Genomic DNA, 12432 nt, shown 5'->3' on the forward strand with positions numbered 1-12432 from the left:
TATATATATATATATACACATACACACACACACACACAGGTATATTATAATAATATTATATATTATTAAGTACAGTTTAGTAACTTTTTCACTAACTTTTATGTACATATGTGCATTTCATCTTTGAGAACTGTTTGTTTTAAAGCATGTATTGAAATACATTTTTTTATTTTATTGTACGTGCAATGTGGTTTAAGGAAATATTATAAGCATATGTTTTATTTAGTTAAGTATGGTCAAATAGCTTAGAATTGGCCATATACTTTTTGGGAATACTGTACAACCACTGCTAAGTTTTTTTTTAAGATGAAAACATGTTTGTTACTGTATTTTAATTTTGGCCATGAAGGTTACTAGTTTTTGTGAGGTGGTACTTGGTTAAAAAAAGTTATTGAACTCCTGATTTACACGATTTTACACAAAATGTTTGTATCTTTGTACACTGTCTCTTCATTTGTTTATTTTTCTATCTAGTACTGTTGTTTTATTTTTATATATATATATATATATACATACACACACACACACAGGTATATTATAATAATATTATATATTATTAAGTACAGTTTAGTAACTTTTTCACTAACTTTTATGTACATATGTGCATTTCATCTTTGAGAACTGTTTGTTTTAAAGCATGTATTGAAATACATTTTTTTATTTTATTGTACGTGCAATGTGGTTTAAGGAAATATTATAAGCATATGTTTTATTTAGTTAAGTATGGTCAAATAGCTTAGAATTGGCCATATACTTTTTGGGAATACTGTACAACCACTGCTAAGTTTTTTTTTAAGATGAAAACATGTTTGTTACTGTATTTTAATTTTGGCCATGAAGGTTACTAGTTTTTGTGAGGTGGTACTTGGTTAAAAAAAGTTATTGAACTCCTGATTTACACGATATACGTAATGAGATGTAATAATTACTACAGTATAGCCTTATTATTTAATCTGTACTACATATACTGTATACTGTACTTGTTTTCCCGTCGGAGTTATTTGATAAAGGACCCGGAAGTGTAGAGAATCATAACTTCCGGACATGTGTGAGGGAATTGATTTGTCGCTAACGTTAGCTGTCTCGTGGCACGATCTTGGTTTGATAGTAATCCATTAACAAAGCTGACATTAGGTCATTCAGTTTCGTCAAAATATCGGTGAATGTAATTCTTTTGAGGGGGCGAGATGGCGGAGATCGTTCAGCAGCGGATCGAGGACAGGATTCCGGAATTGGAGCAACTGGAAAGAGTGGGACTCTTCACCAAGAAAGAAGTCAAGTAAGAGAACACACTCAAAGTTAAATGTGCTCGAATTATGATCGTACGCTTTTGATTCAAGAAACAACAAACATCACACGTACATAACTTGTGGTAGGATTCCTTAACATCTCCTTAAAGGCATTTTGATAACATGAACAGAAAAACAAGTGTGGAAACCTTTTAGTAAAAGTAGCTTTTCAAAAATGGTTGCATGAAATACGAACCATTGAGCCTGTAAAAAGCACGAAATACATTTTCCAATGACATCACAACCACTCTGATAGTGACGAGTTACTTATTCTCGAATTTCTTCCATAAATTAAAAATAAGACATTGTTTTCACCACATAAAATCCTGTGTGTTTTAAATATTGGGAGAAGATATGCATAATATCTGACTTCTACTCATCTTAAGTCAGTTACAACTTTGTGTTTTGCAGAGCCATCATCAAAAAGGTGACATCACTGGAGTACAAACTCCACAGGCTGATCATCAATAAAGATGACTTTATAGCATACATACAGGTTGAGTCATCAAACTTCTAATTCACGCACATTAAACTAAGTGATGTTGAAAAGGCTCATTCATGGAGATTGTTGTTAAATTGCAGTACGAAATCAACGTCCTGGAGTTGGTCAAGAAGAGGAGAGCGGTTGGTGGATCTATTATATTTATAACGTGATGACGATCATTATATTGCTCCGGGCTGTTTTTCAAACTGCTTCTCATCTACGCTTCTGCTTTTGCAGCACATACGCTACCAGTTCAAGAAGGAAGAAATCGAGTTTCCCATCATACACAGAATCAACAGTGTCTTCAGAAGGGCCACAAATAAGTGGAAGGTACTTTCGGAAGGGCATCCTCCCGCTGATAAAATATGATAAGGACGTGTTGCACCACCAGAGCGAAACAATCCTATTATGTTGCACTGGTAATTGATTAACAACTGTACTGTTACAAGAAAAAGTCAATATTTTTAGGAGGTGACTGTATGACGAAAACAATATTCAATGACATTTAGTGGTCTCATAAGATGCAATTTGTATTATTGTAACAGCAGTTTGGAATAGATGAAAATGAAATAAACCAATGGAAAACCAGTACCTTTGCCTTGCAGGATGACGTGCAGCTTTGGCTCTCGCACGTCGCCTTCTGTAAGAAATGGGTACGTACAAAATCATTCTTGTCAATTCACTGATGTAGCAAAGGTGTAAGTGGTCATGGTATCTTTCCTCAGTCCACGCAGGGGCAGCTCAGCAAGGTGTTCTCAGCGATGCTGGCCATCCACCCCGATAAACCAGGTACCCTCTGGCTTCTACCCTTTTAATAATTTTCGGGGAATATGAGCCAAATATCTTGACGCTGTTTTGGCTTGTGTCCTGCTGTTTGCCTCTAGCGCTGTGGATCATGGCAGCCAAGAGCGAGTTGGAAGAGAGGAATTCCTCGGAAAGTGCCCGACATTTGTTCCTCAGGGCTCTGCGCTTCCACCCAGGCAACAGAAAACTCTACCAAGAAGTAGGGAGCAAGAACATATATATGGGCCACTTTCACTCATTTTGACACTGAAAAAAAGCATCCAAGCTAATTCTGCCATGTGTTGCAGTACTTCCGCATGGAGCTGCTACACTGTGAGAAGCTGAGGAAGCAGAAGGCAGAGCTGGAAAAGGCTCACATTGACATTGTGAGTGGGCCATCGTCCCGAAGTTTCTATATTAACAAATTTACTCAGATTAAAAAAGTTGTAAAAATGTAAACACGTTTACAAATGTATATAAAGAATGTGTCAAAGAAAGAAAGAAATCTCGGTTGATATATGGGGTTAAATTGAAAAGATGTAGGAAAAGTAAAGTGCTTTTCAGGTGCACTGTAGAAGATGGATGATAAAGTAAATGACATGCTTCAATTGTTTTTATTGGTGAAAGGCTGGCTACGAGTTCTCTGCAGAGATCCTGAGTGGGAAACTGGCAATGGTTGTGTACAACGATGCCACAGACAAAAACAAAGGTGGGCTTGGCTCTTATTTTAAATTCTGACATTGTTTTACTATACTGTCTGACTGTATTAAGTAACTTTATGTCCCACAGACGCAGAGTTTGTCATCTCACTCCTCAACATTGCATCCATTTTTGACTTCACCAAAGACTTCCAAGAGGCCATCCTCCAGGAGTGAGTCACGACTAAATCTTTTCTGTCCCAAACATCCAAGATGACGCTTACGCAGATCCTCTTGTCCACTTGTTCTCCAGTCTGCAAACCAAATTCCTAGATGACAGCGTGACATGGAACTTCTTGGCCAAGAGGGAGCTGGATGCTCCAGGAGTGGGAGAGGAGCTCCAGACCGTCATGGGCCGCGCTTTGGAAGTTGACCGGAGAGAGGCGCAATGCTGCCAGGTTTACGAAAAAGGACTCGAAAGAATCAACACTGGTAAGAGTCCTCACATACATAAATTATAATTAGAATAAATTATCCCAAGACATGTGGGATGATTGAAAACATTTCGGGTAGATGCTTTTCTGTTCCCAGTGCACCAAGCAACATTCCTAAAGGCATGCTTGGGTGAGTTTGGTGTGAAAAAACTTGACAGAAAGCCCATCAAACATCTTTGGGATGGAGTGGAGGAGAGTGTGGGTCATCTGACCTCCTAGATGTTTTTTTTAAAACAAACAACACTCCCCGCACACTACTAACATTTTGTAGAAAGCCTATAAAGGCCAAATGTCCCAATACTTTTGCTCCTATACGGTATACAGTTGTTAAAAGTGACATGTAATTGTTCACTGACTATTGCGGACCATATTTCCTAATGAGTTGGTCAGGGGTGTTTATTTACACAATTACGGTAAGGTCACTTTATGTTAAAAAAAAAATTAAATTCCTTGAAAGGTAGCTTGAGGATTAGATTTCTATTTTGAGGAAATAAAGGAATTTCATCTTGGAATTTTTGAGGAAAATACAGTGATTGGATTCAAGTTTTGGAGGAAATATGGTAATTTGAGTTCACATATCTGTTGTGATGTTGTTGTTACCTCCTGCAGAACCCATGTGGACCTCCTACATCGCCTTCTGTCTTGAGAGGGTGAAAAGGAAGACAAACGTCCAACAGCTGGTGGACAAGGTAATCCATGGTGGCTCTGCACGTTGTCCCTGTGTGCGAATAAAAGACAAGAAAATGCTTGTGTCAACTTAGCGTGTGTGTATGTGAATGGTTGTTAGTGCGTTGTGATTGACTGTCGACCAGGTGCACTATTTGCCCAAAGTCAGCTGGGCTAGGCTCCTGCTCCCTGAAAATGAAATTGCTTACAGAGACAAGAGAGGCTGCTGGGAGTTCTGCGGCGCGCGCACAACTCCTCACTGCTGAAAGAGGCTTATTACAAGAACTGGGTAAGACAGAAGAACAATTGTGTGAGAGCAGGGGTGGGCAACTCCGGTCCTCGAAGGCCGCTATCCTGCATGCTTTAGATGTTTCCATCCTCCAACAAGCCTGATTCCAATGATCAGCTCATCACCGACCGCTACAGAAGCCTGATCACGTTCCTGATTGTCTGAATCAGTCATGTTGGAGGAGGGCGACATTTAAAACATGCAGAAAAGCAGCCCGATTAGAAATCGGATGGATGGAATAGTGACACTCGGGACTGGATTTGCCCACCGCTTTGTTTAGAGTATCCCGAGACGGATTCTGTCTCTGTCGCGCTGAAGTTTTAACACAATATCCTCGTGCAGCTGCAGATCCTGCTCTCGTCGGGAGATGAAGAGGGCGCAGCCAACATCGCAATAGCAGCCACGCAGCACTACAGCCAATCAGTGTCGTCCTGGAGCATGGCCTTGCAGACGCTGGTTCACTTGGGGAGGGATGACGTCGGACGGCTGTTCAACAAGGCGCTCACAAACATCCATCCCAAGGTACACAACCACACACACACACGCAAACCACACGCCTACAGCGGTGTCTCCTCGCTTAAATTAGCCGCCATTCCATCCTTTCACCTTCCTCTATCATTCCCCTTAGTCCTCATGAAAACAGTAGGCAACATGAAATAACCCTAAAAAAATGAATTCTCAGAAGGAATGAAAATGATTATGAACTATATTAAAACTTGACCACCATGGACATACTCATATAGTCAAGAAAATAATTTCTTCTTTTGCCCGGCTTTTGATTAGACTTGAGCCGTGAGGAGTAACAGCGTGAGGAAGATTATGACACTTGATGCAACTTTAGAAGGCGTGAAACCACCCGGCATCTTGAAATGCCTCCACTGTCAAACTAAACGTAAAACTATGAGAAATACATGCAATGACAATAACCACGTTCGCTTTGAAGTCATAAATAGCAAGCAATAAAGTACTACAATAAACAAAATCAGATTTATTATCCATAATTTGGTTCTAGATAACTGCTACTATAGTGCTTCACATAGCTGACTTTTTAAGCATCTGGTGTGGGCTTGACTTGCCTTGGATGTAGTTTGCCGAGATCGACTCCAGCTCCGCCATGACCCTGAGCATGATGGGCGGAATTTAAAATGAATGGAATTCTCATCATAAATGTGTCTGCATGATTATGAAGAAGCTTCTGCACTGAACGGTGTCCTTTTGGGCTCGCAGGAAAGCTTACCAATTTGGCGGCTGCAGATCCAGTGGAGCACCGCCAACCAGAATCCAGAGGAGACGGAGGCCATTTTCAAGGTCCAAATCAAATCCACCAGACATGGCGATCCACACTGAACAGTCATTAGCGTCCATGCAATGACGATGATGATAATACTTTTGCCGGACACTTTGTTCTTCCCCGCTTGTTCTCAGAGAGGTCTTTCGTCTGCGGTGCCCGCAGTTGCCGTGGAGATGAAAGAGAGCTACGTTGATTGGTCATACGGCAACGGGGGATACAAGAAAGCGAGAAAGACTTTCACAAGGTAAGTTAAGCGAGCTTCGCAATTGTGCAAATTGAAGACTGTAAAGGGCGGAATAACGTGTGTGTGTTTTAGTTTACAGGAGAACCGACCGCTATCCAAAATGTTCTTCACCAAAATGATACAGATTGAAAAAGAACAAGTGAGTGCATTAAATACTGTCATATAATTAAGAAAGTGAGCTATTAAAATAAGGTGGACCCCCCCCCCAAAATCCATCTCATGACTTGTTCATTTCCAAACAATTTTGGCCAGGAAATGATGTAAAATGAATACATTTGTTCAGGGTTTAACTGTCAGCATCATAAAACCTTTAACAACTATAGATGGTATTTTTTTTTAAATGACATGGTAACGTTTCTTAACTATTATACAAGTGTAACAATAACTTCATTGGTGTAGAACAAAACAAAAATAAAGTAAAACCACTCACCCTTTGGAAAGGCCTGATGGAAACATCATGAGGAGGGATGACTTGATATTTCATGAACGAGATTGCTCATGTACTATGGCACAATAACTTTCATTTCTGATTTTTGCCATCACCGTTGCCCTTGTATGCGGACACCACAAAAAGCAAAACGCACTTGTGTCAGTCATTCTTTAGATGGTTCTCAAACCTTTTACACCAAGTACAACCTAAAAAAATGTGGCTCTCCCAAGTTCCACCATCATGACCAACATTAACATCCAGCTGTGAAGTAGGCCTAAATGCTAGGAGGGGAAAAAAAAGAGGCAGAGGTTTTATTTTGAGATTTGAGTTAACATGGTGTCGTTCATGCAGGAGATCCCAAAGATGGACAATCTGAGGGACTACTACGAGAGGGTCCTGCAAGAGTTCGGCTCCTCTGATGAAGGTGAGATGCGTTTGGGTCAAATAGTCCGTCAGGCGCTGTACTGTCAGTCCAACCATTTATTTTCAAGATGTCATTATCACGTTATTTAAAATTGTTATTTAAACAGATAAATAAGAAAACCAGGGGGGTGAGAAGGATGAAAAAAAAAAAAGAATTGGGACATGTGGCTATTAAACAAACAGAAAGTGAAAATGTGAGAAAACAAGGAGTTGGTCCCTGCTATGTTGGCTTCCACACCCTTTGTTTAAACCTATTTAACCTTTTCATGCACAAATAATAATAACCTGTAACCTGATAACATGATAATGTGTCCACTGTAGTAACCGCTGTCCCTGAAAGGACTCATTTATTCAGTGGAGCACAAAACGGCCTTCCCCAAATTGTTCCAACAGAGATGGAAGCATACTTGTTGGAGCCATATTCCAATATTTTTTCTCTTTTTGGAGCCATATTCCAATATTTTTTCTCTTTTTGAACTGAAAGTGTGGAGCATAGCCCGCAAAACAAGGGGCGAAATAGGAAGCTCCAAGTAATGAGGGGCAAGTGTGTGAATCAGCAGAAGCGTCGAGATTTTTGACCGTTTTTACGGGTTGTGTGCTATCTTGTCGAGTATCCTATTTTACTCTGTCAAATCATAGTAATGATGTCCATGAATAGAATTTAATGAATATGCGCATCGTGTCAAATCAATATGCAGTATGCTACTCATTTTGGTTTGTTCATATTGGCCACCAGGGGGCAGTATAAAACAGGCATACAGTACCTGATGTTGATTGAAACAGAAGACAGTCTCAACTAAAGTGCAATGAAATCAGTTGTTTTTCCTCAGAGGATAAAGAATATGTGCCTGTGACCATTGGTGCACGATCTGTCTGCTTGCGGTCAAATACAAGTTGTTTAAAGTATTAGAAGTGCCACAACAGTGATGGTAGTTTCATTAGCCAGTATGGCGTTTTGCCTTGAATGCTAGCATTAAGCAAACTTTTATAAAACAAGTTAATGTGCTTTGATTAAATACACAACTTGTCATTCTATTTGTTTTATGTTTAGTTTGACAGTAAAATTCAACTGTGAGTGGCAATAAGCAGCTTGACGCAAGCACATTGCATCTTTTTGGCAGAATTGTTCATTATAACAAAACTTCTGTTTGTTGTGAAGTTTGCTTTCACCATAGTTGGCACTCGTAACTAACTTGTAACGGGAAGCGCTCATACGCTGAAGTACCACTATAGTTTCTAATTTTGGGTTGATCTGAGTATTCTTTTTCCATGTTGACCTGTGCGATTGTCAAGATCTGTGGCTGGAGTACATCCAGGAGGAGATGGGACCCCTCGGGCGGCCAGAGAATTGCGGCAAGATCCACTGGAGAGCCATGAAGTTTCTGGAGGGCGAAAGCGTAGAGAGGTTCACCTCCAAATACACGCTCCTGCAGACTGGACACCTCTGAGTGCGGTTTGAAGAAGTGCAGGTTGCATGTTCTTTAATCAGCAGGAGTTGTTCAGCCTGCGGGAGCACATGAAGATGTTGGCTGGTTTTCATTGGAGGCATGGATTGTTTGACCAAGTTTTACATCGTCTGGTGTCCAGATTCCAAATGTTCTCCAGAGATGTACAGAGAAATGTTTCCAGTTGTAGTTCCACTTTATATATTTGTGTGACGTTGCAAACCTATGCCGGTGGAATTTCCAATTAAAAAGACACACTAGGATACTGTTGAAATAAAACTGTCAAATTTGTTTTGCAAAGTGTCTTTAAATTCAATGAAGTTAATTCAAGGGGTTGTCATACAAACACATTCTTTTAAATCAAATTCTAATTCTACATAATTAAATCCAGACATGTACGTTGTCGGTCGGGGGAAAAAAATCGGTTGGGCGACAGCTCATACCTCAAAAAGTTAACTCGACGCACCACTGTACGTTTTGTGTATTTGTTCAGATCCCCCGAAGAGTCATTTTAAATCTATTGTCATTAGCAAGTTAGGTGTCCATAACGCTAATAAGACATCGCAGTTCATGTTAAATGGACTATGCATGCTGTTCCCAAAAGAGAGATGATGATAATTATAATCATTTCACCTTGCAACATAATTTGAATCCCCACAGTCTGCTTCACTCTCAAATCTTCTTGACGAAGATGTAAGAGAAGAGCACCAAGATGGCCGCCGAGAGCAGCCCAATGGCACACTGGTGGATGCTGGTAACCTTCTCCAGTGTGTGTATGCGCTCCTCCATGGCGCTAGTGTGGATGTAGTCATAGATGGAGGCCCCGATGCTCCATACCGCCCACACAGCATCCACCAGTGCCTTCATGGTGGGAGAAACCATTGAGGGGGCCGCCTGCAGTCGGGCGCCCGACACAGCCACTGCTCACTGGGTCTTCACCACTGTGATGACACACACAGGACAACACTTAGTGGGTTATGGGCAATAACTTGACACTGTATACAGATTCTGGACGATTACGCTTTAGTGTCTAGGTAATTTGAGTTTTAAAGAAGTGCAGTGCATGTTTACATATCGCAGTATAAAACATGAGAAGTCGAATTGATAAAGCGAGATTTGTTTGCATTATTTTTGCAATCTTGCTCATGGTTTATGGTTACACCGCACTTGTTAAGTAACATTTTGTGAAGCTGTCATAGTGAACACTGAAAAGACTGCTAGTCAAATTGTTTATTTAGTAAGGCAACTAACCGAAGTAGATAAACAGTCTTTCATATTAATTAATGGTTCATTTACATTTATTTTATCATAAAACACCAATGCATTAAAGCAATGCTCATGGAATAGAAAGCCGTAAGGGTTCAGAGGTCAGAAGACTCGGGTCATTTAGTGGAACCCCACATGGTGCATTAGTATTCAGCTGTTATACTGCAAGCAAAAGGAATAAACTACCAAAAGAACTCAAGCTAGTCCCAAGTGAAAATGTTTGCAACTCCAAGGTAAAAACTACAAACCTCCTACACACACCTATGATTAATGTCTTATAGAGCATAGTCAGGCCAAAAATAAATAAAATGTGTGTTCAATCGCTAAGTCGATACTGTTCAGTAAATTCATGAGTACTCATTGGTGGTGATTAGACCATCACAAGTCAAGTTTCCTTGGAAATGTTCACCGCCGTCGCCTTTCATTCTGATGTCATTCGGTTAAACGAGTGAGCTCACTGTAGAACAGCTGATGACCAAGAAGGCTGGCTGACTTTCGGGAGTGTGTCGGCGGAACAAAAAGACCCAAACTCACCAATACGCGACAAATGTGGACGCGGTTGTCGATACGTAGAGGAACATTCGTCCAAAATTGTTCCAGATCGAGCGAATAATGTTTTCTAGTTGATTGAAACGTCGACCGGCTGTTTGTTTCACTCGCTGACACTTTTGACAGGCGACCAATTTCAGTATCAAGCTAGTTTGAGAGCGCGCGGATCACTTCCGGTGGCACGTTTCAATGTAAACTAAGCCATCTTAAAAATACTGTCAATTTAAAAAATAATATATATATGAATAATAATTATATATTCATCCTGAAATTGAAGAGCCGACATAAATGACCACATACATATGTCAATACATCAATTTTTTTTTTAAAATAAACTCAAAACAAAGTTACTCTATTACATCCACTTATACGTTGAACATGGCCTTGTGGATAGAACAGAATGGGGAAACAAGGAAAAGAGTAGACGGGGGAAACAAAAGAGATATAAAGCGTGTGTTTTACTTTTGTACTGAGAGTTGACCAACAGCGTAAACACATCTCGATGTCTGATGTAGAGACTAACCTGTGGGGAGACAGCATGGTGCAACAGGATATCCAGACTGCCGCTAAATACAGTAGAGAAAAAAAGAAAAAAATAGTTGAAGAAATAGAACATTCCTGTTCAAAACTCTTGCCCTTGTCATATTTAATTGTGGTCATGTTTAATTCAAGATATTTTACATCACAATCAGAGGCCATGGCTCGGCTCCACGCAGTGTTGATTACAAACACGTTTTGGGGATTATAAATGTTGAACATGCTAAACATTTGCGATTGTCGGCCCGACTGGTTTCTCGGTTAATCAGGGATGAAAAGCCCACTTAAAAAGATAATTGTTCGGATTAATATTTGAAAGACATCCGACAATTTGGCCATTACTTAATTTGTTTGTAAGGTAGGAAAAATGCTCAAATTTAGTGGTGTCAACTGTCAAGCAACAGGACTTCATGCCATAGCCAGAGTTTTAAAATAAGGTAACTTGGCAGGGTTCAGGTTTCAAGTTAGGGTTTCTACACTTTGGATTTCAATACCTGTCTTACAGATTCAGGTTCAGGATTAATTGGGAGTGACCCTAAAAATTGTGGCAAACCATCACTCGGCCAATTTTTTGCTTTGACTTGAGAGCAAAAATTTAAGATTACTAACGTTTAATTTTTAAATTAAAAACACTTTCTACTGTTCAAACATGTCGAGTCGATGCGTGAACGCAACACGTTGACAGCAAGCAGCACGTGACCACTCCAATACGGTCCAGCCGGTTTGACAGCCGTGCAATGACGCATCTCAGCCACGGGGGGACGCTCCGCGCCGCCACGCCGCTGTCCAGGGGAGGGGAAGGGGGCCAGATGAGCCCGGCCGGGATGAAACCTTTACCACCGCCTTGACAATCACAACGAGGTGGAAGGAACACCTTGGTGAAAGCCGCGCAGCAGCAGAACGCGTGGACATTTCCTCCTCTTGCTGGTTACTTGGGAATAGCGCTGCGACCCCCTCCCCCTCACCAAAGACCTACAACTGGAGAGGAGCCAGTGAAGACGCGCTGAAAATAACCAGGTTACCACTCACTTCCCCGCTTTTTTGGGGCTCCTCCTTTTCCAGCTGTTTGGGAATATCCCGCTCACTCACCGTCTTCACGCCACAAGGGGAGGAGGAGCTTCTTCCGTCTGCCTCAGGCCGGCTTGGCTCTCCCTGACACGGCGCTTTGGCTGGGGTGCGCACCCACCCGGGATCTCTCACTCGCGGTGAGGGCTCTTTCTTTTTTGTAGGACACTGTTGCGTGTGTTTCAGGAGATGATCATGCGCAAGGGGTGGTTGTACTGCTGCTGCTGGCGGTGGTGGTGGTGGTGGTGAGGTGGGATGGTGGGTGGGTGGGGGGACTATCCGAGCTGTTGCACAAGATTTGCCCACCCACCCCTCTTAAAGGATAATGTGGTCGAACGGGGAAGTTTGGACTCTCCTGCAGAGAGCCAGGCCACCAGACATACAGTGGCTGATGCCCCCCCGACACCCCCCAGCCCCATGAGGCTACTGTGGATGCTGCTGCATGGAGGTGACACCAACCTACGAGAGACCAACAGGCAGCATTACCTTCACATGGTATGTATCCATAAACGCGACCTAAACTATGGCTCGGGGTCCAA

At 41.4% G+C, this 12432-nt stretch overlaps 1 protein-coding gene and 1 long non-coding RNA gene across 4 annotated transcripts; one reads left to right on the forward strand and one right to left on the reverse strand.

Moving 5' to 3' along the window:
- Positions 1-1013: 1013 nt before the first annotated feature.
- On the forward strand, positions 1014-8776 carry utp6 (UTP6 small subunit processome component). The gene is made up of 19 exons (XM_019862500.1): positions 1014-1279; positions 1701-1785; positions 1872-1913; positions 2011-2103; positions 2379-2426; positions 2499-2562; positions 2658-2776; positions 2865-2942; positions 3184-3265; positions 3346-3427; positions 3508-3686; positions 4298-4377; positions 4566-4643; positions 4986-5165; positions 5871-5951; positions 6069-6178; positions 6251-6317; positions 6960-7032; positions 8325-8776. Exons 1-19 carry the CDS (start codon positions 1188-1190, stop codon positions 8477-8479), a joined length of 1788 nt encoding a protein of 595 aa, XP_019718059.1. The 5' UTR covers positions 1014-1187; the 3' UTR covers positions 8480-8776.
- Positions 6888-12140, reverse strand: LOC109511415 (uncharacterized). Of its 3 annotated transcripts, XR_002167327.1 has the most exons (5): positions 11918-12140; positions 11703-11806; positions 10815-10857; positions 9110-9417; positions 6888-8535 (listed from the first exon to the last, which is right to left on the reverse strand). It is a non-coding gene; the product is annotated as an uncharacterized LOC109511415 (long non-coding RNA). The 3 variants fall into 3 exon arrangements; XR_002167326.1 differs by lacking the exon at positions 11703-11806 and having other exon boundaries at positions 11918-12135; XR_002167325.1 differs by lacking the exons at positions 10815-10857; positions 11703-11806; positions 11918-12140 and adding an exon at positions 10277-10455.
- Between the last annotated feature and the right edge of the window lie 292 nt (positions 12141-12432).

Source organism: Hippocampus comes, unplaced genomic scaffold (assembly GCF_001891065.2).
Source record: "Hippocampus comes isolate QL1 unplaced genomic scaffold, H_comes_QL1_v1.1 scaffold7, whole genome shotgun sequence".
NCBI lineage: Eukaryota > Metazoa > Chordata > Actinopteri > Syngnathiformes > Syngnathidae > Hippocampus > Hippocampus comes.